This window comes from Vulpes lagopus, chromosome 22 (assembly GCF_018345385.1).
Source record: "Vulpes lagopus strain Blue_001 chromosome 22, ASM1834538v1, whole genome shotgun sequence".
NCBI lineage: Eukaryota > Metazoa > Chordata > Mammalia > Carnivora > Canidae > Vulpes > Vulpes lagopus.
Genome location: NC_054845.1, coordinates 11369120 through 11392940, shown reverse-complemented (window position 1 = coordinate 11392940; position 23821 = coordinate 11369120). Strand labels below are relative to the sequence as shown.

The window sequence follows — 23821 nt, the reverse complement described above, 5'->3', positions numbered from 1 at the left end:
ATAACACAAAGCTGATATCAGAATCATATGAAATTAAGTAAAAAACTTAGCAAAATGCCTGTCAAAAAGAAGCACTCAATAAATAATTTAATAAGTAATCTTTAAGTATTAGACGTATATATTATATGCTATATGTAACTACTTAATCTGTTAGTCTGTCTCCCTAATTCTATAATAGAAAAAATACCTACCTTTCAGCTAGTTTGATTAGAGAAAAATACATGTAAAAACACTGCACTGGACACATAAAAGACATTCATAAAGAGGGATGTTAGTTATTAAAGAGAAACAGCTATTTCTCTTTATGTTACTCTGAGTAGCATCCAAAACAGTTCTCTGCACTTAAGTTACTTTATTAATGTAATATGTTTTTGGAAAATCCTTTATAAAACAGGTTCTTTTTTTTTTAAGATTTTATTTATTTATTCATGAAAGACATAGAGAGAGAGGCACAGACACAGGCAGAGGGAGAGAGAGAAGCAGGCTCCATGCAGGGAACCTGACGTGGGACTCGATCCCTAGTCTCCAGGATCACACCCTGGACTGAAGGTGGCGCTAAACCACTGAGCCACCTGAGCTGCCCAACAGGTTCCTTTATTTTTTTTAAGATTTATTTATTTATTTATTTATTTATTTATTTATTTATTTATTTATTTATTTATTTATGATAGACACACACACACACACACACACACACACAGAGAGAGAGAGAGGCAGAAACACAGGCAGAGGGAGACACAGGCTCCATGCCGGGAGCCTGATGCGGGACTCGATCCCAGGACTCCAGGATCGTGCCCTGGGCCAAAGGCAGGCGCCAAACTGCTGAGCCACCCAGGGATCCCCCTAGGTTCCTTTAAACAATAATTCATGGGCAGCCCCGGTGGCTCAGCCGTTTAGCGCCTCCTATAGCCAAGGGGTGATCCTGAAGACCCAGGATCAAGTCCCAGGTCAGGCTCCCTGCATGGAGCCTGCTTCTCCCTCTGCCTGTGTCTCTGCCTCTCTCTGTGTGTGTGTGTGTGTGTGTATTCTCGTGAATAAATAAATAAAATATTTTAAAAAAATAAAAAAACAATAATTCATTAGCTGCAGAAATTCATTCTAATATAATTCTCAAGATAATTAGTGAGGCCATGACTCAGTTGAAGCTCACAGGAATCTGTCTCGAAACACCTGAACTAGATGCTACCTTTTAAACAACAAATTCTCTAATTAGTGGCCTAAATAAAATGGGCTGAAAAGATTTCAGGAATCAGTTCACCAAAGTGATGTAATGATAAAGGCAACCTACAGTCATTTTAGTACTCCTAACTGTATTAACTTACCTCTGATATTGTCATTTATTGAAATGTTCAGAGTTCTCTTTTCAAATATAATTCTTTGCTTTATTTTTTAAAGATTTTATTTATTTATTCATGAGAGACAGACAGAGAGAGAGAGACAGAGGGAGAAGCAGGCTCCATGCAGGGAGCCTGACATGGGACTCAACCCCGGGTCCCCAGGATCACACCCTGGGCCACAGAAGGTGGTGCTAAACCGCTGAGCCACCCGGGCTGCCTTAATTCTTTGCTTTAAGTAATAGCTCCCAAACTTTATAATATCAACAGTACTGTTTAAAATGTCTGAATTCACAAACCCTACGAGACCATACACAATCTAAGAATAGTATACTTCTTTGGATCCTACACCAGTACAAAGATCAAAGAAAGGCAAGGGCAACAAGGCCAGACCAAGCTGGGACAGTTTGAGTGGAGAGTGAGAGACAATAAATAGAAGAGGAAATTAAGTAAATTACTTCTACTCCCTCCTGACTTCCAACTCTGTCCCTTTACCTTTTGCTACCACTATTCTTTCCTTTTTTTTTTTTTTTAAAGATTTCATTTATTTATTCATGAGAGACAAAGAGAGAGAGAGAGAGAGGCAGAGACACAGGCAGAGGGAGAAGCAGGCTCCATGCAGGGAGCCCGACATGGGACTCGATCCCCAGCCTCCAGGATCAGGCCCTGGGCTGAAGGCGGCGTTAAACCACTGAGCCACCGGGGTGCCCCCACAATTCTTTCCTATCTCTGTACACATCCTGTGAAATATGTCTGACCACTAGAATGTACAACCAGGAAGACAAAAGCATTCCAGTTAATACTATGTATTTCCATACACCAACTGCAAAAGAATAGGTTCTAACTCAAAGTTGTTCTACATACATTAAATAAATATACATGCTCAAGCATTTTAAGCCATTCATATTAGTCATCTATTTATTTATTTGAAACTGCCTCAATTTTTATAAGCTAAAAACGAAAAAAAAAAACAAGGTTCTTAGAATTTTTTTTTTAAGATTTTATTCATTCATTCATGAGAGACACAAAGAGAAAGAAAGGCAGAGACATAGGCAGAAGGAGAAGCAGGCTCCCTGCAGGGAGCCGGATATGGGATTTGATCCCAGAACCCCAGGATCACAACCTAAGCCAAAGGCTCAATGACTGAGCCACCCAAGTGCCCACTTTGAAATTTTTAAATTAAAATAACAGGTAAGGCTCCAATTGAAAGCTAAAAATGTCTGGGTTTCCATGCTCAAGCATTTTATACAATTGATACTAGCCACCTATTTACCATGACAAGCAAAATAATCTATTATGACATGTTAGCAGAAGTATATTTTATGTATTTTAAGTTAACAGTCCCAAATGATGCTTTTCAGGGAAATTCAGTGATTAAAAGACAATTTGGAAAAAATAAATAAATAAATAAATAAATAAAAGACAATTTGGTTATTAGAAGACCATTCAGTGAGGGGCACCCGGATGGCTCAGTCAGTTAAGTATTCAATTCTTGGTTTCAACTCAGGTCAGGATCTCCTAAATGGGGAGATCAAGCATGACCTGTAGCTCCATGCTCAGCAGGGAGTCTGATTTAAGATTCTCTCCCTCTGCCCCTCCCCCCACTCACTTGGATAGGCTGTTATTTTAAAACATAGTGGTTATTTCTTGCTCATACTATATGTCCATTCAAGACTGGCAAAGATATTCTCATCATTTAGGAATCTGGGTTAATGGATTGCCACCATCTTGAAAGTTGATGTTTGCAGTGCCAGAGGTAAAAGAAAGTATAAAATCTTTCATGGCAGTTACTCACACACGCATTCACGAACAAGCACTCTCTTGCTCTCTAAAATATATAAATAAATCTTAAAAAAAAAAAAAAAAGGACAATTCAGTGAACTCAGATGGAATTCAGTGATTAAAAGATTAAAGACAACTTGGCTATATACTAAGTAGTAGAGCACAGCCATTAAGAGTAATTAGCTATGTTGCCGTGAGCAAGTTTCTTAGTTTCTCTGTGTCTAAAAGTCTTCATTTGTGAATGAAGATAATAATAGTATCTATCTCATATCATTATTATGAGTTGATATATATACACCAAGAATAGTTCCAGGTGGATTAAATTCTCTAAACATAAAAAAAAACAACAACCCACATAACTACCTACTATAGACATACCTACTATAAGAATTATTGGTAATTGTGGGTATAGTAAAAGCTTTTCTTTTTTTTAAGATTTTATTTATTTATTTGACAGAGAGAGAGTAGAAGCAGAAGGAGTGGCAGGCAGAGGGAGAGGGAGAGGTAGACTCCTGGCTGAGCAGGGAGCCCGATGTGGAGCTCAATCCCAGGATGCTGAGATCAAGACCTAAACCCAAGGCAGACACTTAACGGACTGAGCCAGGCACCCCAAAGCTTTTCAAAGATAACGCAAAATCCTGATATCATAAAGGGAAAAATAAACAATTCTAATCATATAAAATCATATATATAAATATCTTCAAATCATGAAAACAAATCACTAGAAAAATTAAACTGATAAACAGGTAATTCAGAAAAATATAACTGGCCAATAACCATATGAAAAGAAGCTCAGCTTCACTAACAATTAAAGCACTGCAAACTGAAACAAAATACAATGCTTTTGCTTCAGCAAAAACTGAAAAGATTATACAGCATTTGGAAAAGGTGTAAGAAAATGAAAATTTTGGAGGCACCTGGCTGGTTCAGTTGGTGGGGCATGTGACTCTTGTTCTCAGGGTTGTGTTCAAGCCCCACACTGGGTGTAAGGATTACTTAAAAATCTTTTAAAAAGAAAATAAGGCAGCCCCGGTGGCTCGGTGGTTTAGCGCCGCCTTTGGTCCAGGGTGTGATCCTGGAGACCCAGGATCGAGTCCCACGTCACGCTCCCTGCATGGAGCCTGCTCCTCCTCTGCCTGTGTCTCTGCCTCTCTCTGTGTGTCTCTCATGAATAAATAAATAAAATATTTAAAAATAAATAAAGAAAAAAGAAAATACAGGAAGCCAGGTGGCTCAGAGGTTAAGTGCGCCTGCCTTCAGCTCAGGGCATGATCCTGGAGTACTGGGATTGAGTCCTACATCAGACTGCCTGCATGGGGCCTGCTTCTCCCTCTGTCTATATCTCTGCCTCTCTCTTTCTGTGTTTCTCATGAATAAATAAATACAATCTTAAAAAAAAAAGAAAAAGAAAAAGAAAATACTGTTAAAAAAAAAAAAAAAGCATCATGATCCTGGAGTCCTGGGATTGAGCCCTACATCAGGCTCCTCACTCAACAGGGAGTCTGCTTCTCCCTCTGCCCCTCACCTCGCTCATGCGTGCATTTTCTCTCTCTCTCTGGCTCTCAAATATTTTTTTTAAATTAAGGAACAAAGAAAATGAGAATTCTGATATACTAGTGGTGGAAATGTAAAGTGTAAAGTGGCACACAGTCTTTCAGGGGAAAATCTGAAAGCTCATACCAAAAGTTTAATGTGGAAACTTTGACCAAATGATCTTACTTCTAGAACTCTCCTGCATGATTAATAACAAAAATTGTGCATGATAAATATGATTCTAACTTTACTTAAAAAACAAATTCTAAATTATACAGATGTTTATTTACAATGCATACAAAAAAGTATGAAAAATTATCCAAACTATTAACATTGATTATATCTACAGAACAGAATTAGAGAAAAAGTAAAGTGGGAATTGACTTATTTTCTATACTTCATTATCATATAAAATCAATTTTAAAATGATCTATTACAACTTAAAGATTCTAAAAAACAAAGATTTTTTTTAAGATTTTATTTATTTATTCATGAAAGACACAGAGAGAAAGACAGAGAAACAGGCAGAGGGAGGAGAAGCAGGCTTCATGCAGGGAGCCTGATGGGGGACTCAATCCCAGGATCCGGGATCACAACCTGAGCCAAAGGCAGATGCCCAACCACTGAGCCACCCAGGCATCCCACAGAAAGATTTTTTAAATAAAGTCAAAAATCTGAAAGCTAAAACAAGTCTAAAAACATAAAGCAAAGACAACAAAAGCCTATCTTTGTCATCATTGGTCCCGTTTCCCAAATTCCTTTTCTATATACTTGAAAAGATCACAGTTCCTAGAAGTTAAGGGAGACTAAATGGTGGGTTTTAAGAAATGATGTGACTGTCTTCTAGGCAGAGTATCTAACTGCCATGAAAGATCTTATACTTTCTTTTACCTCTGGCACTGCAAACATCAACTTTTAAGATGGCAATCCATTAACCCAGATTCCTAAATGATGAGAATATCTCTGCCAGTCTTGAATGGGCATATAGTATGAGCAAGAAATAACCACTATGTTTTAAAATAACCTAGCCTAGGGATCCCTGGGTGGCGCAGCGGTTTGGCGCCTGCCTTTGGCCCAGGGCGCGATCCTGGAGACCCGGGATCGAGTCCCACGTCGGGCTCCCGGTGCATGGAGCCTGCTTCTCCCTCTGCCTGTGCCTCTGCCTCTCTCTCTCTCTCTGTGACTATCATAAATAAATAAAAATTAAAAAAAAATAATAATAAAATAAAATAAAATAAAATAACCTAGCCTAAAAAAAATAATAAAAAATAAATAAAATAAAATAAAATAACCTAGCCTATCCAAGTAATATGTTTCCAAAAGCCATGCCTCAACACACTGCCTTTTAATTACAAATAACTAGAATTTAATCTATTTTCAGATAATGAATTTAATTTCCTATTTCCATTAATCTATATCACTTCATTAATATAAAGCCTATTAGCTGCTTAGCATACAAATCTGAGCTTAGTATAAATCTAAGATTACTGTCTTGCTCTCAGAAAAGAGACTTACTTATTTAGTCAGGGCACCTGAGTGCCTCAGTGGTTGGGCATCTGGTTGTGATCCCAGGGTCTTAGGATCAAGTCCTGCATCAGGCTCCCTGCAGGGAGCCTACTTCTCCCTCTGCCTAGGTCTCTGTCTCTCTCTGTGTGTCTCTCATGAATAAATAAATAAAATCTTTAAAAAAGAAGACTTAGCAGCAAGAATCAGTAAAACAGAATTTTGCATAAACCTAAATAAAGGGACAAAAACAATGATTCCTACAGAAGAGGTGGATAATAGTTGGTGCTAAAAATTATATTTAGGGCAGCCCCGGTGGCTTAGTTCACCAAACGCCACCTTCAGCCCAGGGCGTGATCCTGGAGACCAGGATCGAGTCCCATGCCGGGCTCCCTGCATGCAGCCTGCTTTTCCATCTGCCTGTGTCTCTGCGCCTCTCTCTCTCTGTGTCTCTCATGGATGAATAAATAAAATCTTTTTAATAAATAAATAAATAAATAAATAAATAAATAAATAATTAAATTTCTAGATTAACATTTTTTAAAGATTTTATTTATTTATTCATGAGAGACACACAGAGAGAGAAAGGCAGATAGGCGGAGGGAGAAGCAGACTCCATGCGGGGAGCCTGATAGGAGACTCAATCTCGGGACTCCAGGATCACGCCCTGAGCTGAAGGCAGACACTTTAACGGCTGAGCCAGCCAGGCGTCCCTAGATTAACATTCTTAACAACAGTTCATCAAGCTAACACATTGGTTTAGCCAAAGGAAAAATAAATATACCAGAAAAGTTATCTCTCACAAAAAAACACTTTGTTTCAATAAGTAACATGAATAAAATTCATCTCGTTATCATTTGACTGTTTTTAATCTTGCCCTTCATGTCACCACAATGTGGTCCTTTGAGTAATAACTAAATTTAAAAGTTACTCTTCACACTAGACTGGCCCCTAGGGGTTCTAATCACTAATAACAGATGGAAACTTTAAAAACTTATCCTCAACTAAATATGTCATCATTCTTCTGATTTAACTGGTGCTCCTTTCCAAAACTGAAGCTTTGAATCTTTAATAAAAATGTTTATTATCCACCAACATTTGAATGCTACACACAAAACCAAAACCTAAAACATCTGTTGTCATTTACTGCAATATAAGAGAACATAACCAAGACATAGTTCAGTCTGGAAAATTATTCCTGAATGATTAAAATGCCAATAATTTTTTCAGATGCCTAAACTACTGTTCCAAGTATTTTATACCTTCAGGCTAACACTATATATATTACATGAATGCTCTGCTTTGGAGTTACAGAGGCCTGAGCTTGAATCCCAGATCTCCCACTTACTCAGTTTACTATCTGTAAACAAGGAAAAATAATAGTACTGAGTAATCTGTTTAAAGGATAATGAGATCATATGGTAAATATGTAAGGCACTTAGTAGATATGTTAGAGGCTCAGATATGTTCATTTGTCTCCTCTTTTATTCCCCCAATATTTGGATTTACTCACTATTCATAGCCACTGTCAAATTATACAGAATAAAGTATCTCAAATGTAACTAATCTCTTCTAAAACATTTGATTTCTAAATGTTTACTTCTGTGTAAAGTTAAAAGCAGAATAAAAGTTGAGCAAGACAAAGATCAGCAAATGTAGTCATAAGAAGTAGGGGCCAGAACATAGGATATTTCAAACTGTGACTTTTATTCTGAATGAGATGCAGAGGCTTTAAACACAGAAATGTCATGATTTGACTTATGCTTAAAAAGGTGACACTGGATACTTTATTGAAAAGTGACTAAGGTAAAAGTGATTGTGTTAGAGAAAAGAGAGGCTATACCGGCAAAATTATATACAAGAAAAAATGGTGGCTTTAAAATTAACATGGTAACAACAGAGGTGGTAAGAAGTAGTCAGACTCTAGATATATTTTGAAGGTAGGGCCAAGAGTTTTTGCTATCAGAGTGGATGTGAGTGCAAAAAGAGACAAGGGTATCTTAGATATCTTCAATTTTTGGCTGAACAGCTTGAATGACAGAACTACTATTTGCTGAGTTGGATTAAGACTATGGGAGGAACAGACCTATAGAAGCAGCTCAGGACACATTAAGTGTTAGATAACTATCAAACATCTAAGTGGAGATGCTGAAAACACAGCTACACATGACAGGATTCCAAGAATAGAGGTTTGGGATGGAAATAAATTTGAAACTTGTTAACCTCTATGTGCTACTCTTAAAGCCACGAGAATGGAGATGCCTGGATGGCTCAGCTGTTGAGCGACGGTCTTCGGCTCAGGGAGTGATCCTGGAGTCCCAGGATCAAGTCCTGCAACGGGCTCCTTGTGGGGAGACTGCTTCTCTCTCTATGTCTCTGTGTCTCTCTTGAATAAATAAAATCTTTTAAAAAAATTAAATTTAATTTAAAAATTAAATAAATTAAAAATAAATAAATAAATAAATAAATAAATAAATAAATAAAGCCATGAAAACAGATGAGATCATCAGAGGAGTAAGTATATACAGAGAAAAGTAAAGGTCCAAGGACTCACTGATGGAACCGAACTGGAAGTATAGAAATAAATCTGTGGCCAATTTATTTTTTTAAAAAGAGTAACAATTACATTCACTGGGGAAAAAAATAGTCTCTTCAACAAATGGTACTGGCACAAACTGGATTCCCACATGCAAAAGAATGAAGTTGGATCTCTATCTCATACCATACATAAAAATTAACTCAAAATAAATCAATGATAGGGGTGCCTGGGTGGCTCAGTCGGTTAAGCTTCTGCCTTGGCTCAAGTCATGATTGCGGAGTCCCAGGATTGAGCCCTGCATCAGGCTTCCTGCTGGGTGGTGAGTCTGCTTCTCCTCCTCCCTCTGCTCTTCCCCATCCTTGTTTTCTCTCTCTCTCTCTCTCTAATAAATTTTTTTAAAATCTTTTTTAAATGGATCAATGACATTAACAGTTAAAACCATAGAGCTCTTAGAAGAAAAATAGAAGTAAATCTTCATAGCCTTGGATTTGGCAATGGATTCTTAGATTCCAAGAGGATGCATAACAACAAAATAAATGGGACTTCATCAAAATTAAAACTCTTATACATCAGAGATGATGAAGTCAGTTAAAAAAAAAAAGAAAGAAAGAAAGAAACCTAGAGAATAGGAGAAAACAAAGGTGCCCTCGTCTATTTGGGCTACTATAACAATGCATCAGAGACTAGGTAGTCTTATAAATGACATTTCTTGAAAGAAAGAAAAGAAAAGAAAAGAAAAGAAAAGAAAAGAAAAGAAAAGAAAAGAAAAGAAAAGAAAAGAAAAGAAAAGAAAAGAAAAGAAAAGAAAGAAGAAAGAAAGAAAAGAGAAAAGAAAAGAAAAGAAAAAAGAAAAGAAAAGAAAAAAAAAGAAAAGAAAAGAAAAGAAAAGAAAAAAAGAAAAGAAAAGAAAAGAAAAGAAAAGAAAAGAAAAGAAAAGAAAAGAAAAGAAAAGAAAAGAAAATTTCTTTCTCACAGCTCTGGAGTCAGGGAGGTTTAATAAGATCGTGATGCCAACAGATTCAGTAACTGGTGAGAATCCATTTCCTAGATGGCCATCTTTTTGTTGTAACCTCACAAAGTGGTAAGAGGAAGGGATCTTTCTGTGGTCTCTTTCATAAGATCACTAATCCCATTAATAAGGGCTCCACCTTCATGACCTAATCAACTCCCAAAGGCCTCACCTTCTAATATCATCACCTAGAGGGTTATGATTTCTTTTTTTTTTTTTTTTAATTTTATTTATTTATTCATGAGCCACACAGTGAGAGGGGAGGGGTGCAGAGACACAAGCAGAGGGAGAAGCAGGCTCCTTGCAGGGAGCCTGATGTGGGACTCAAACCCAGGACTGCAGGATCAGGCCCTGGGCTGAAGGTGGTGCTAAACCGCTGAGCCACCCGGGCTGCCCCAGAGGGTTATGATTTGAACATGAAATTTGAGGGGACATATTCAGTCCATAACATTTGGAAATCATCTATCTGATAGAAAGTTAATATTCATAATATATAAAGAACTCCTATCATCCAACAACAAAAAGACAAATAATCCAATTAAAAAAATAAATATTGTTTAAGGGCACAAACTTGCAACCAGTAGATGAATAAATCCTGTATATAATACACAACAACTATATACAACAATACTGTATTATAAATTTCAAAACTGCTAAGAGACTAGATGTTAATTGTTCCTACCACACACACACACAATAATGATAATTACATGATATAACAGAGGTGTTAGCTAACATGGTGGTAATCATATTGCAATATAGAAATGTATCAAGTCAATATGCTGTACCTTAAATTTATAGAACATTATATATCAATTATAGCTCTATAAAAGCAAATTCAAAAGAAGAGAAAAATGGACAAAGGACTTGAATAGACATTTCTTCAAAGAAGATATACAAATGGTCAATAAGCACCTGAAAAGATGTTCATCATTTATCACAAGGAAAATCAAATAAGCAAATCAAAACCATAATGAGATACCACTCACACTCATTATGATGGCTATGACAAATAATTTTTTACAAAAACAGAACAGAAAGCAATGAGTGTTGGCAAAGATGTGGAGAAATTGGACACTTGGACATTACTGTTGGGATGTGAAATGGTACAGCCACTGTAGAAAACTGTATAGGGATCCCTGGGTGGCGCAGTGGTTTGGCGCCTGCCTTTGGCCCCAGGGCGCGATCCTGGAGTCCTGGGATCGAATCCCACATCAGGCTCCCGGTGCATGGAGCCTGCTTCTCCCTCTGCCTATGTCTCTGCCTCTCTCTCTCTCTCTCTCTCTGACTATCATAAATAAATAAAAATTAAAAAAAAAAAAAAAGAAAACTGTATAGTGGTTCCTCAAAGAAACTAAACATAGAATTACCATATGATTCAACAACTGCACTCCCAGGTATACACCCATAGGAATTTAAAGGACTGGAACAGATACTGTACACCAATGTTCACTGCAGCCAAAAGATGAAAACTCAAGTGTCCATCAACAGATGAATGAACAAAATGTAGCACATACATATACAATGGAATATTATTCAGCCCTAAAAAGCAATGAAATTCTGACACATGCTACAATATGGATAAACTCTAAAACATAATGAGCTGGTAACAAAAGGACAAATATATGATTCCACTTACATGAAATACCTAGAGTAGGCAAATTCATAGACAGAAATTAGGTTACAGGTTACTAGGGGCTAGGAGTAAGGGAGAAATGAGGGTTATTCCTTATGGCTAAAGTTTCTGTTTGGGGTGATGAGAATATTTTGATGACACTCATCAATGTGTGTTGCACCACACTGTGAATATTATTAATGCCACTGAATCATATACTTGAAAGTGGTTAAAATGGCAAATTTTTTGCTCTGATATACCATAATTTTTTAAGTTAATAATATAATATACCAAAACAATGAACTGTACACTTCAATTCTTTAAGAGGTCTGGTTCTTTTATTATATCAATAGTATTGGAAAGGATAGGGTGTAAGAAAAAGTTTAACTGGATATAGTTAAATATATAATTAACTATTAACTCAATTAGTGAAGGTATTAAACAAACTTCCAGGAAAAAATTAATTTATCTAATAAATAGTTACTAGCAATATTTTTAAAGCAGAACAATAATTATTAGAAATTTAGACAAAATTATTCATTTTTCTCTTGCCAAACACTTATCTGTTATCTTGTATACACATCTTCCTATCATCATTTGAATTGTACACTTTGGGCAGCCCGGGTGGCTCAGTGGTTTAACACCGCCTTCAGCCCAGGGTGTGGAGTCCTGGGATCGAGTCCCATGTCAGGCTCCCTGCATGGAGCCTGCTTCTCCCTCTGCCTATGTCTCTGCCTCTCTCTGTTTCTCTCATGAATAAATAAATAAAATTAAAAAAAAAGAATTTTACGGTTTAAATGGGTAAATTGTATGAAATGGAAATTATATCTCAGTAAAGCTGTTTTACAAAATTTACTAACCAGAAATTAGGATAGCATTAATCAGATCTCACTGATTTAGAATGTAAGGGGTCAAAGGCTATGATGAAACTGACCGTGGCATTATTTATTTTAATATTAAAACATTTTTTACAACATTCACAAACATAAACTCAAAATGGATTAAGACATAAGACCTGAAACCATAAAAATCCTTGAAGAGAACACAGGTAGTAACTTCTTTGACATCAGCCATTGAAACATTTTTCTAGGTATATCTCCTGAGGCAAGGAAAACAAAAGCAAAGATTATCTACTGGGACTTCATCAAAATAAAAAACTTCTGAACAGCAAAACAAACCATCAACAAAACTAAAGGACAGCCTACTGAATGGGAGAAGATACTTATAAATGACATATCCAATAAAGAGTTAGTATCCAAAATATATAAAGAACTTATACAACTCAATGCCAAAAATCCCCCAAATAATCCAAATAAAAATGGGCAGAAGACATGAGCAAACATTTCTTCAAAGAAGATTACACAGATGGCCAACAGACATGAAAAGATGCTCAACATCATTCACCACGAGGAAAATGCAAATCAAAACCTTAATGAGCTATCAACTCTCACTTGTCAGAATGGCTAAACTCAAAAACACAAGAAACCAGTGTTGCCAAGGATGTGGAGAAAAAGGAACCCCCTTGACTGCTGGTGAATGCAAACTGGTACAGCCATTGTGGAAAATAGTAAGGAGATTCCTCAAAAAATTAAAAATAGGGACACCTGGATGGCGCAGTCAGCAAGCCAGATGAGCCCTAAACTCTTGGTTTCGGCTCAGGATGTGATCTCAAGATCATGAGATGGAACATGCGGCGGACTCCATATCCAGTGCAGAATCTGCTAAAGTTTCTCTTTCTTTCCCTGTCACTCCCCCCACGCCACATGCCCTCTCTAAAATAAACAAATAAATCTTTTTTAAAAATTAAAAATAGAATTACCATGTGATCCAATAACCCCACTACTGAGTATTTACCCAAAGAATATGAAAACACTAATTCAAAAAGATATATGCACCCCTATGTTTACTGCAGCATTATTTACAATAGCCAAGTTATAGAAATAGCCCAGTGTTCATCCATAGATGAATGGATAAAGAAGATGCAATATGTGTGTGTGTGTGTGTATGTGTATATATATATATATACACATACACACACACATATATATGTATGTATGTACGTGTGTGTATATATGTGAATGGAATCTTGCCATTTGCAATAACGGGGATGGATCTAGAGAGTATAATGATAAATGAAGTCAGTCAGAGAAAGACAAATACCATATGATTTCACTCATATGTAGAATTTAAGAAACAAAAAAAAAGAAGAGAGGGATCCCTGGGTGGCGCAGTGGTTTGGCACCTGCCTTTGGCCCAGGGCGTGATGCTGGAGACCCGGGATGGAGTCCTACATTGGGCTCCCGGTGCATGGAGCCTGCTTCTCCCTCTGCCTATGTCTCTGCCTCTCTCTCTCTCTCTCTCTCTATCATAAATAAATAAAAATTTAAAAAAAAGAAGAGATAAACCAAAAAAACAGACTCTAACTATAAAGAACAAACATGATTACCAGAGGGGAGGTGGATGGGGGGTGGGTGAAACAGGTTAAGGGGATTAAGAGCACACTTATTATAATGAACAGAGTAATGTATAGAATTGTCAAATCACTACATTGTATACCTGAAACTAATATAATATTGTATGTTAACTATACTAGAATTAAAATAGAAAATTAAATTAAAACAAAGACAAATAAATAAATAAAATATTTAAAAAAGAAAAAAAAGGGACGCCTGGGTGGCGGCTCAGCAGTTGAGCATCTGCCTTTGGGTCAGAGCAAGATCCTGGAGTTCCAGGATCAAGTCCCACATTAGGCTTCCTGCATGGAGCCTGCTTCTCCCTCTGCCTATGTCTCTGCCTCTCCCTGTGTCTTTCACTCTCTCTCTCATGAATAAATATATAAAATCTTTAAAAAAATAAAATAAAGACAAGATTGTCTTTTATCTTCCTAACTAAAAAGTATTTAAAGTCTACTCTAAGGTCCTTTCCAACTCTAAAATTTTTGGATTCCAACTTTTTAAAAGCACCGTTTATATTTAGTTAGATTATTCTTATATTTTCATTCGAGAATATCCCTATAGTGCCTTTCTTTATAACACTTTTGTGGTCCTAACTCAACATAATCAACATACAAAATGTATTTGCAAAAACTTACATTTCTTTCAAAGTAGTGATTTTACCATTTCAGAATACCCCAGTTTTCCCCAATCTAAGCTAAATTCAGAATACTATATATACGCACTCAATAATAACCAAATATATCATTCAAAGTGTTATACACTTAGTAGTAACTAAGAATATCACTGGCTTCTCTCATACCATAAGCAAAAGTGCTATAAATGCTGTAAGTATCATGCAGGCCAATCTCGTCACTTTACAATGAGGATATTGAGACCAAATTAGTGATATTCCTAAAGTGAAGTAAACAGCTGATGGTACCACTAGGAAGAACTCAAATCTTTCTCGCTTCACCTGTTTGACTTAGAAATCAGCTACTTAAAACAAAACAGAACAAAACAAAAACAAAAACAAAACAAAAAAAGAAATCATCTACTTTCCAGAATAATTCATGCCTGAGAGAGGAGTAACAATAAAAGAAAATCAACAAGGGAGAGGAGTAGCAATAAAAAGTATGTATACTCAAGACAATCTAAGGGAGAGATTTAAAAAGAAGAAAACAGAACATTTATGGAGATGAGAGGATGGAGAAGATATATAGTCAGAGAAATGCAAATTAATTAAAGTCAGACAAGGAGAGTTTCAAGGAAGGGGTGATTGAAATTGTCAAATTAAATACAAAAGTAAAAAAAAAAAAAAAAAAAAAAAACCACCAAGATTGAGGGACACCTCGGTGGCTCAACAGTTTAGCATCTACCTTCAACTCAGGATGTATGATCCCGGGGACTGGGATGGAGTCCCACATCGGGCTCCCCGCAGGGACCCTGCTTCTCCCTCTGTATACGTCTCTGCCCCTCTCTCTCTCTGTGTCTCTCATGAATAAATAAAATCTTTAAAAAAAAAAAAAAAAGAACAAGATTGAAAAATCACTGAAGGGGCATTTGGGGCCTTTGGCTCAGGTCTGCTCAGGTCATGATCTCAATGTCCTGGGATGGAGCCCTACGTCAGGCTCCCTCTCCCTTCTTTGTCCCTCCCCCCTGCTCATGCACATTCTCTCTCTCTCAAATAAATAAAATCTTTAAAAAAAAAAAAAAGTCACTGGATAAGGCAAGTAGGAAGTCATTGGTGAAATAATATACATCATGGGACCAAGTAAGGAGTTGAAGATACAGAAGTCCAGAAGTGTTCACTACTCTTTCAAGAAGGCTGTCAGAGAAGACAGGAAAAAAAAAAAAAAGAAGCTGGAAATCAGCTAGAAGACACACAGGAACCATTTCTTTTCCTGTGCTGCAGAATACCTTCAGGAATTTCTCATCCTGAAAGATAAGCAGAAAAAAAATAATACGGTGCTAATAAGACTTGCAAAATAACTACCCTGCTTCAAATAGAATGAAATCTAATTCCCTTCCAGAATGTAATATAGGCAATGGCATTAGATGTTTGGAGAAGAGGAAGCCCTTGTTTTTCTTTGTATCCACCAACATTTTAAAAAGAACCTTGTACAAAGGAAGCACTAATAGAGTTTGTTGACTGGACATTTTAATTCTCCTTCCATATGTTATCTATCCTATTAATGCCCCCCTACCTTTGTCACTGCTCCCATGAGTACATATTGGAATATTAACTGGATCTGGTCAAACACTTACTGTATTAAGTTCAATTAACAGTAAGAAAGAGATGCTGTGTTCTAACAATTCTGATAAAGCAATATATTCTAAAATGTTCACATCAGGGGCACCTGGCTGGCTCACTTTGTCGAGTATGGGAATATTGATCTCCAGGTTGTGAGTCTGAGCCCTACACTGGGTATAGAGATTACTGAAAAATAAAATCTTTAAAAAAAATGTTTTAAAAAAATGTTTAAATAAAATGTTCATGTCATTTACCCACAGGTTTATTTCTAACCTCATACAGACTATACATTAATTATATATGTATTCTTCTAATCCAGCAGTCTTAGCTGTTGTACCCATCTCACAGATTTTTAAAAAATTAAAAACAAAAACAAAATCAAGTCTATTGTACTCAAAATTCTACCAAAGTCATCTTCATTGCTTATAAAATAATTCTGGACTAGACCATTTAACCACAAGGGGAAAATAGTTTGGTAATATGGGAGTCTTTTCAGCACATGTAAAAACTATGCAAAATGGTCAAAATTTATGAATTCCTAGATATCACAGGATTCATATTTAATTTTTTTCTATCAGATATCAATCAAGGGCAGCCCAGGTAGTTCAGTGGTTTAGTGCCACCTTCAGCCCAGGGCGTGATCCTGGAGACCTGGGATTGAGTCCCACGTTGGGCTCCCTACATGGAGCCTGCCTCTCTCACTCTCTGTCTCTCATGAGTTAAATAAATAAATAAATCTTTAAAAAAAAAAAAAAAAACAAGAGATCAATCAAATCAGAATATAGGGATCCCTGGGTGGCGCAGCGGTTTGGCGCCTGCCTTTGGCCCAGGGCGCGATCCTGGAGACCCGGGATCGAATCCCACATCGGGCTCCCGGTGCATGGAGCCTGTTTCTCCCTCCGCCTGTGTCTCTGCCTCTCTCTCTCTCTGTGACTATCATAAATTAAAAAAAAAAAAAAATTAAAAAAAAATAAAGGTTGTTTATTTAAAAAAAAAAAAAAAAATCAGAATATAATCCTTCTTGGGTAGACAGAAATTTAATATATGCAATTTATCCACCTGGAATGTTCTATGGGATATTCATTTGTAACTAAAACCAAATCAGTGTTACCTGGTCTAATTTAGTTTTGCACTATTTCTTTTAGAAATATTTCAACAATTCTCACAGTGCCTGGGTGACTCAAGTCAATTAAGCATCTGCCTTCGGCTCAGGTCATGATCCCAGGGTCGGATGAAGTCCAACATAAAGCTCCCTGTTCAGTGAAGAATTTGCTTGAGATTCTCCCCCTCCCCCTCTGCCCCTCCACCCTCCTACTCATATACTTGCTTTAATAAAAATAAACTTTAAAAAAATAAAATAAAATGCAGATTCCCCAACTCACTGTCCAGATATTAAGTAGGTCTGGGGTGGTTCCCATGAATCTGTATTTCAAACATAATCTAGTCCAATCCCATAATATTATACCTGAGAAGACTATGTTGAGTAATCTGTTTACTCAGAATCACACAGAGCTCAGGTCTCATTAACTCAAGACATGAGTCTCCTTACTTAATACACCATTTAAACTACTTTATAGTTAAAGGAATGGGACCAAAGAAAGAATAAATTACTAAATAGATCACTGAGTAAGGGACCAATCTTAGAATACTTCCTGGCTCCCATTCCTTTTTTATTATTCATTTAGTATTTCTTAAACATCTTCTATTCTGCATGCAACATGGTAGATTACAAAGCAGTTTAAAATATGAACCCTGTCCTCAAGAAGCACTTATCAGTTAGGAGGACAAAGCAAATACATAAAACTGATACTCAAAAGCAAGGCAATATATGAGTAAGCGCCAGATTAAGTGGTACGGCCATTTATAAAATTAACTGATTTACACTGACTTCATTCTATACCTTTTATAGTTAGAACTTACTCATCAGGGGGATCCCTGGGTGGCGCAGCGGTTTGGCGCCTGCCTTTGGCCCAGGGCGCGATCCTGAAGACCCGAGATCGAATCCCACATCGGGCTCCCGGTGCATGGAGCCTGCTTCTCCCTCTGCCTGTGTCTCTGCCTCTCTCTCTCTCTCTCTCTCTCTCTCTCTCTGTGACTATCATAAATAAATAAAAATTTAAAAAAAATTTTTTAGAACTTACTCATCAGGGCAGCCTGGGTGGCTCAGCGGTTTATCACTGCCTTCAGCCCAGAACGTGATCCTGGAGACCCAGGATCAAGCCCCACGTCAGGCTCCCTGCATGAAGCCTGCTTCTCCCTCTGCCTATGTCTCTGCCTCTCTCTGTGTCTCTCATGAATAAATAAATCTTAAAATTAAAAAAAAAGAATTTACTCATCAGAAATCAATATTCAATTTCTTCTCTATGTTAAGAAAAATGGTCTTTAATAAAGGAAAGCTATTGTCCTTAAGTGAAATCTCTCTGTCCCCACATTTCATATACACCAACACCACTACCACACCACATCATCCCACATGCCATAGGCTTTTGTAGAGATCAAAATTGGTATCATTTTTACGCAAAAGCCTAATGAAGAGTCTGGCTATGTTCAAATGGTAAGAGAAGCTCCTCTCCTGGACCATCTTCCTGATCACATGTGGCAGACTGAAGATCTGAATTCTTCATTTCCAAGCAATAGTATCACATGTCCATATATCACCATGGCCTCATTATAGCCAAAGTATACTTCACTACCCCTTGTCTTTGGTCGTGGCCAAACGAGATGTCAGAGGAACAAGAATCTGAAAATGACTGGTGGGATTGGGTTTGTCTTCTTCTACTTCTGCTACGGCTGTGAGACAAGCTCCCCCCAGAGAGATGTTATCCTTCCCTCCAGCCTGGGCCCAAGAATGAGACAAATGGAGCAGAATAAATGCTTATTGTTATATGTCACTATGATTTTGTGGTTACCAGTTATTACCAGTTATTACCAGTTGAAGCAAAAGCTGACTGAATCACAATATTTTAAAAATCCAAACAATCAAAACTTATTATATAAAGCAGTGGTCCTCAAACCTACCTAAGGGGAATGGGGGGGAAGCCTAGGTGGCTCAGCGGTTAAGTGTCTGCCTTCAGCCCAGGGTGTGATCTTAGGGTCCGGGATCGAGTCCCATATCAGGCTCCCTGCATGGAGCCTGCTTCTCTCTCTGCCTCTCTCTGTGTGTCTCTCATGAATGAATGAATGAATGAATGAATGAATGAATGAATAAATAAATAAATAAATAAAACAACTAAAAAAAAAAAAGAAACTTACCTAAGGGAGAATCAAGTTTAAAAAAAAAAAAAAGGTCCCAGAGAGATTCATTCAGTACATCTAGACAATAGTGACAAAAATAAGCATTTTATCAAAAACCACAGGAGATAGAGTGCCTGGGTGGCACAGCTAGCTGAGTGCCCAATTCTGTTCAGATCATGATTTCATGTTTGTGAGATTGAGCCCTGTAACTGGCTCTGTGCTCCGTGCCGTCTGTTAAAGATTCTCTCTCCCTCTGTCCCTCCCACTTGTGCTCTCTCAAATAAATATTTTAAAAAACAAAAAACACAGGTGACCCCATTGCAGTGCCCACATTAAGAAACACAAAAATAAAGATTACTAAATTTCCAGTTTCAACAGTATTTATTAATTTCAGTGCTCAAGAATCCTAACTAAATAAGCGAATCTTCCTTTAGATAATGTGTGTGTTCCTCAAGAGAGTGTAAAACTGAAATCTAATTAAGTGAGGTGCACCTGGCTGGCTCAGTCAGTAGAGCATGCAACTCTTGACCTCAAGGTCGTGGGTTCAAGCCCCGGAGTCTACTTAGAAAAAAGAAAAGAAATCTGATCAAGTGAATTATTTCAAATGCAGGATGATTTAGCTGACACTGATGTCAGTCCAGCCATTAAACACATCTTAGCCAGCCCAAGAGGAAAAGGATTATGATGCAGAATCCCAAGTTCCTTCAGATGTTCTGGAGAACCTTCCAGGAATGAATCCCAACAAAAAGTCTGTTTGAAATGTCATGGGATCCCTGGCCGTCCAGGCCACCAAGGATGGGAAGAAGGACAAGAAGGAGGAGGACAAGAAGACTAGAGTAAAGGGTAGCTGAGCCTGCTCAAGGGCCTGAAAAGAGTAGGGTGGGATATAGGGTTACATATGTTATCTGTAACCATTACAACCTAAATAAAGCATGACTTTTTTTTCCAAAAAAAAATTTTTAACAGAAGCTATTTCTGCAATAAGTACTGCATTGCATTGTATTATTTTATTAAAGTTTATAAACCAAACAAGCACATTATATTTTTTGTAAATTCCAAATTTTTGCATATAAAATGTTCCTAGAATTAAGGAATCTATGGGACACCTGGATGGTTCAGTAGTTGAGTGTCTGCTTTCCACTCAGGTTGTGATCCCAGCGTCCTGGGATCGAGCCCCACATCGGGTTCCCTGCAGGGAGCCTGCTTCTGCCTCAGCCTATGTCTCTACCTCCCTCTGAGTCTCTCATGAATAAATAAATAAAATAAAATAAAAAAAGAATTAAGGAATCCATGAACTATATGCTGTAAGTGGGAAAGAGGAATTCAAAAGAAATAAAGGATTTATCCACAGCCCCAAAGAGGGATGTGATATCAGTCAGTCTTTCAGCATTTTTTTCTTATTCAGCAGCACTACTTGCACCTGTCTGGTTACATCACTACATCTATGCATCCCAAGTTCTCCCAGGCCCTCTCTAATCACCTTGCACCTAATGAAATTGTACTAGCCACTCCAATATTAGGCAAAGTTTTACACATTTAGAACCATGACTTCTGCGTAGCCAGTGCTGAATGAAGATCCTATCAAGAGTCCCTACTTCTTTTCAAGGCTGACCTAGTGAAGGCACTACTCTATCTTATGTTCTCAATTAGAATGAGCTATTATCATTAACATGATAAGTAAGGGTACAGGCCATAATCTTGGCTCCACAATTTACTCTGTAGTGAGTTATTTAAATTCTTTGGGCTTCACTTGCCCTCTCTGTAAAAGGAACATAATTAAACCTGGAGCATAGAATTGTCATGAAAATCAAATGAGAAAATATATGTAAAGCTATTAGAATAGTCACTGGCACAGAGCAAGCACTCAGTAAACACTAGCTATTATTATTATTTTTATGATTCTGAAATCCAGCTTCACAAATTTTGACATCTGGTACTATGCAATACTAAAGAAAAAAAAAAGGAGACTAAAACCACTTCAGTGATTCTTTCTATCTCTCACTTTTAATCAGAGATTCTTTTGATCCCTCCCTTTTGAGGGACATTATTCTATTTACCAAATACAAATTAAATGTATTTTTAAATCAATGTTCTTTCCCTTACTGTTACCAGTTCTGATCACAAAATAAGCCTGTCAATTGTAAATGAGAATCTACATTCTAAAAAGGTTAAGGATAACAAAGAACATGCAAAGTCTGTATGTTCTGAGATTTCTCACAGGACGACTGCTTAAGCCTAAAGCCTTTTACTCTCTTTATATTTTACAGGAATCACAAGCCTTACTGCTAGAGAATTTAAACAGCTAACATAATAAAAACAAAATCTAGAAAAAATTGTTCATTTTTATCCCAAAAGGAACTGTGATGATTAAGAATATTAAAATGCCAGTTTCAAAATGTTCATTAGTTTGAATTCTTTTAACACAACTACATAGATTTATCATAAACATAATAGACACTAATCAACCAAAATCAGAGGCACTAAAGGAAATTTCAAATTTCTTTTAGAATTTTTCCAATGCAGACTTTTAAAGTGGAAATAAGCAAGCAACTTCTGTATTTAGCAGACCAATGAGAAATTTACTGAATGTGAAAAGTACACACTTATATTTAAAAAAAGCAATTGGAAAGCAGTTATATTGTCCTTTACTCAATTATAAATGCACAATCTATTTGGCCATCCTACACCAAACTTAAGAATTATATGTACAGTTCCCTTCCAAAAATTTCTAAAAACATGTCACTAAAAACTGCTTCAAAAATCACTGTAAATGGAAATGAAGCCTTCTCTAAGGTGTCTGGGAACTAAAAAGAAAATATCCTAAGGAAAGGATGACTACCATTTCCCTTGAAGCTTAGTAAAATGTCAAAGAACTTTCAGGACTCAAATATGCTAGACGTCTGGTATGAGGTCAAAGTTGCCTCAATGACAGGAAAGCCAACAGATGCCAGATGACTAAAACATAAAGTTATCAAAAATACTTTTAAGCCCAACAGTTATTCCAAAAGTATATACAAATACGAGTGTATCTAGGTTGAAAAGATGGAAATATCATTACCAAAATACTTTGGAAGAAAAAAATACTACTAACAACAATAATTCGCAGTATTATACAATGTATTAAGAATCTCAAATTTCTGGCTTTCTCAACATGTATTCAATTCATTCCGTAACATTTCGAAATCACGAAAGTAACATGGATTCCCGAAGAATGATCGAAATCTAAAAATAACGCTAAAGTGTGCGTGCTATAGTTGTTCTTTTTACTGTAAGCTAAATTTGCTTTATACATTAAAAAAAAAAAAACCTACAGCTCTGTTTCCAAAGATCTCATAACAGACACTGTTCATTGGCGATTAAAATATTATTTTTAATCCCTGCATTACCTCACAGCTAAAAATGTCAAGATACCACACCCAATATGTCTTTCCCCCCCACACACCCCCGTGGGGGATGGGGAGGCGTGGGGGTGGGGGGTGGGATACGGGAGTAGGGATTGTTAACTACACAAAAACATGCAAGGTTATTTCCCCAGCAGGGACGGGAAAGGCGCGCAGGTACCGGCGCCGATGCCTCCACGGCGAGCGCAGGCCTCGGCCTCTGCGGGCTCCCCTCGCCCGCCTCCCGCGGAGGCAGCGGCCCGACGCGCCGCCCCGGGGCTACTCACCGGCCGCAGTGCTGACCAGCAGGACGGTCCACAGGAGCGACGGCACCCACCGGGGCCGCTGCAGCGAAGGAGGCATCCCTGGGCCAGCCGAGTAGCAGGAGAGCAGAGAAAAGAAATATGGAAAGTAAACACGGGCGGAGATACGGCCGGTGGGGGTGGGGGGCTGGATGGGGGGGGCTGGTCCCCGCTCTCGTCTGACTTGTCCGGCCCGTGGGTATTACAATGCAGTTTGAAAGGACAAATGGCAGATGCGAGGACCTAGCTGCAGAGCTTTCATTCCGCTGCAGAAACTCCCTTCATTTCTGTCCCTCGCGTCTGGGGAGGTCCACTCGCCTAGGACCGGGTGCCTCGGCCCCCCAGACTGAAGGCATGTCCGGGTGCCGCGGGCAGACAGGAGAGAGCCCCGCAGTTATTTCCCTCGTAGTTTCACGATGTCAAAAAAATATCCAGGTCTGGGAGAAAACATATCCAGGGCGCAGGGGGGAGGGGGGCGGGGGGGATTCGATGGCGGGGCTGAGGATCAGGACGAGCTCGCGACCGCCGCGGAGGGCGAAGCCGGGCGGGTGGCGGCGGCGGCGGCGGCGGCGGCGGCGGCGGCGGCCGGCGGTTCGAGTCGCATCGCCCGCGGCTCCCGGAGCGCAGGATTCCTTTTTAAGTTTCGCTTCGGTGCTTCCTTCACTGGGAGCTGGAGAACAAGCCCTGTTCCTCGACCGGATGGTCAGAGGTGCCGGCCTCCATGGACGGACCCACAGCCCTCAAGCCCTCGGCGAACAGTCCCGCGAGGCCGTGCCCGGGCCCGGCCGGAGGGCGGCGGGGGAGGGGAGGGGCGGCAGGCCGGGCGCCGAGCTCCCGAGGTGCGCGAGCTGCCCTCTCCAGCCCTCCCGGATTCGCTCCTCTCTCTCTTTATTGCAGCCGCTCA

The 23821-nt window shown here is 38.4% G+C and overlaps 1 protein-coding gene across 2 annotated transcripts in view; it reads right to left on the bottom strand.

The window, feature by feature from the left end:
* The window catches only part of BMPR2 (bone morphogenetic protein receptor type 2), a 198552-nt gene extending 175226 nt beyond the window's left edge, over positions 1–23326 (bottom strand). For both annotated transcript variants that reach the window (XM_041737050.1, XM_041737051.1), the window contains exon 1: positions 22903–23326. In XM_041737050.1, coding sequence (XP_041592984.1) covers positions 22903–22978 — 76 coding nt within the window. In that variant the 5' untranslated portion in view covers positions 22979–23326. The remainder of the gene's footprint in view (positions 1–22902) is intronic.
* Between the last annotated feature and the right edge of the window lie 495 nt (positions 23327–23821).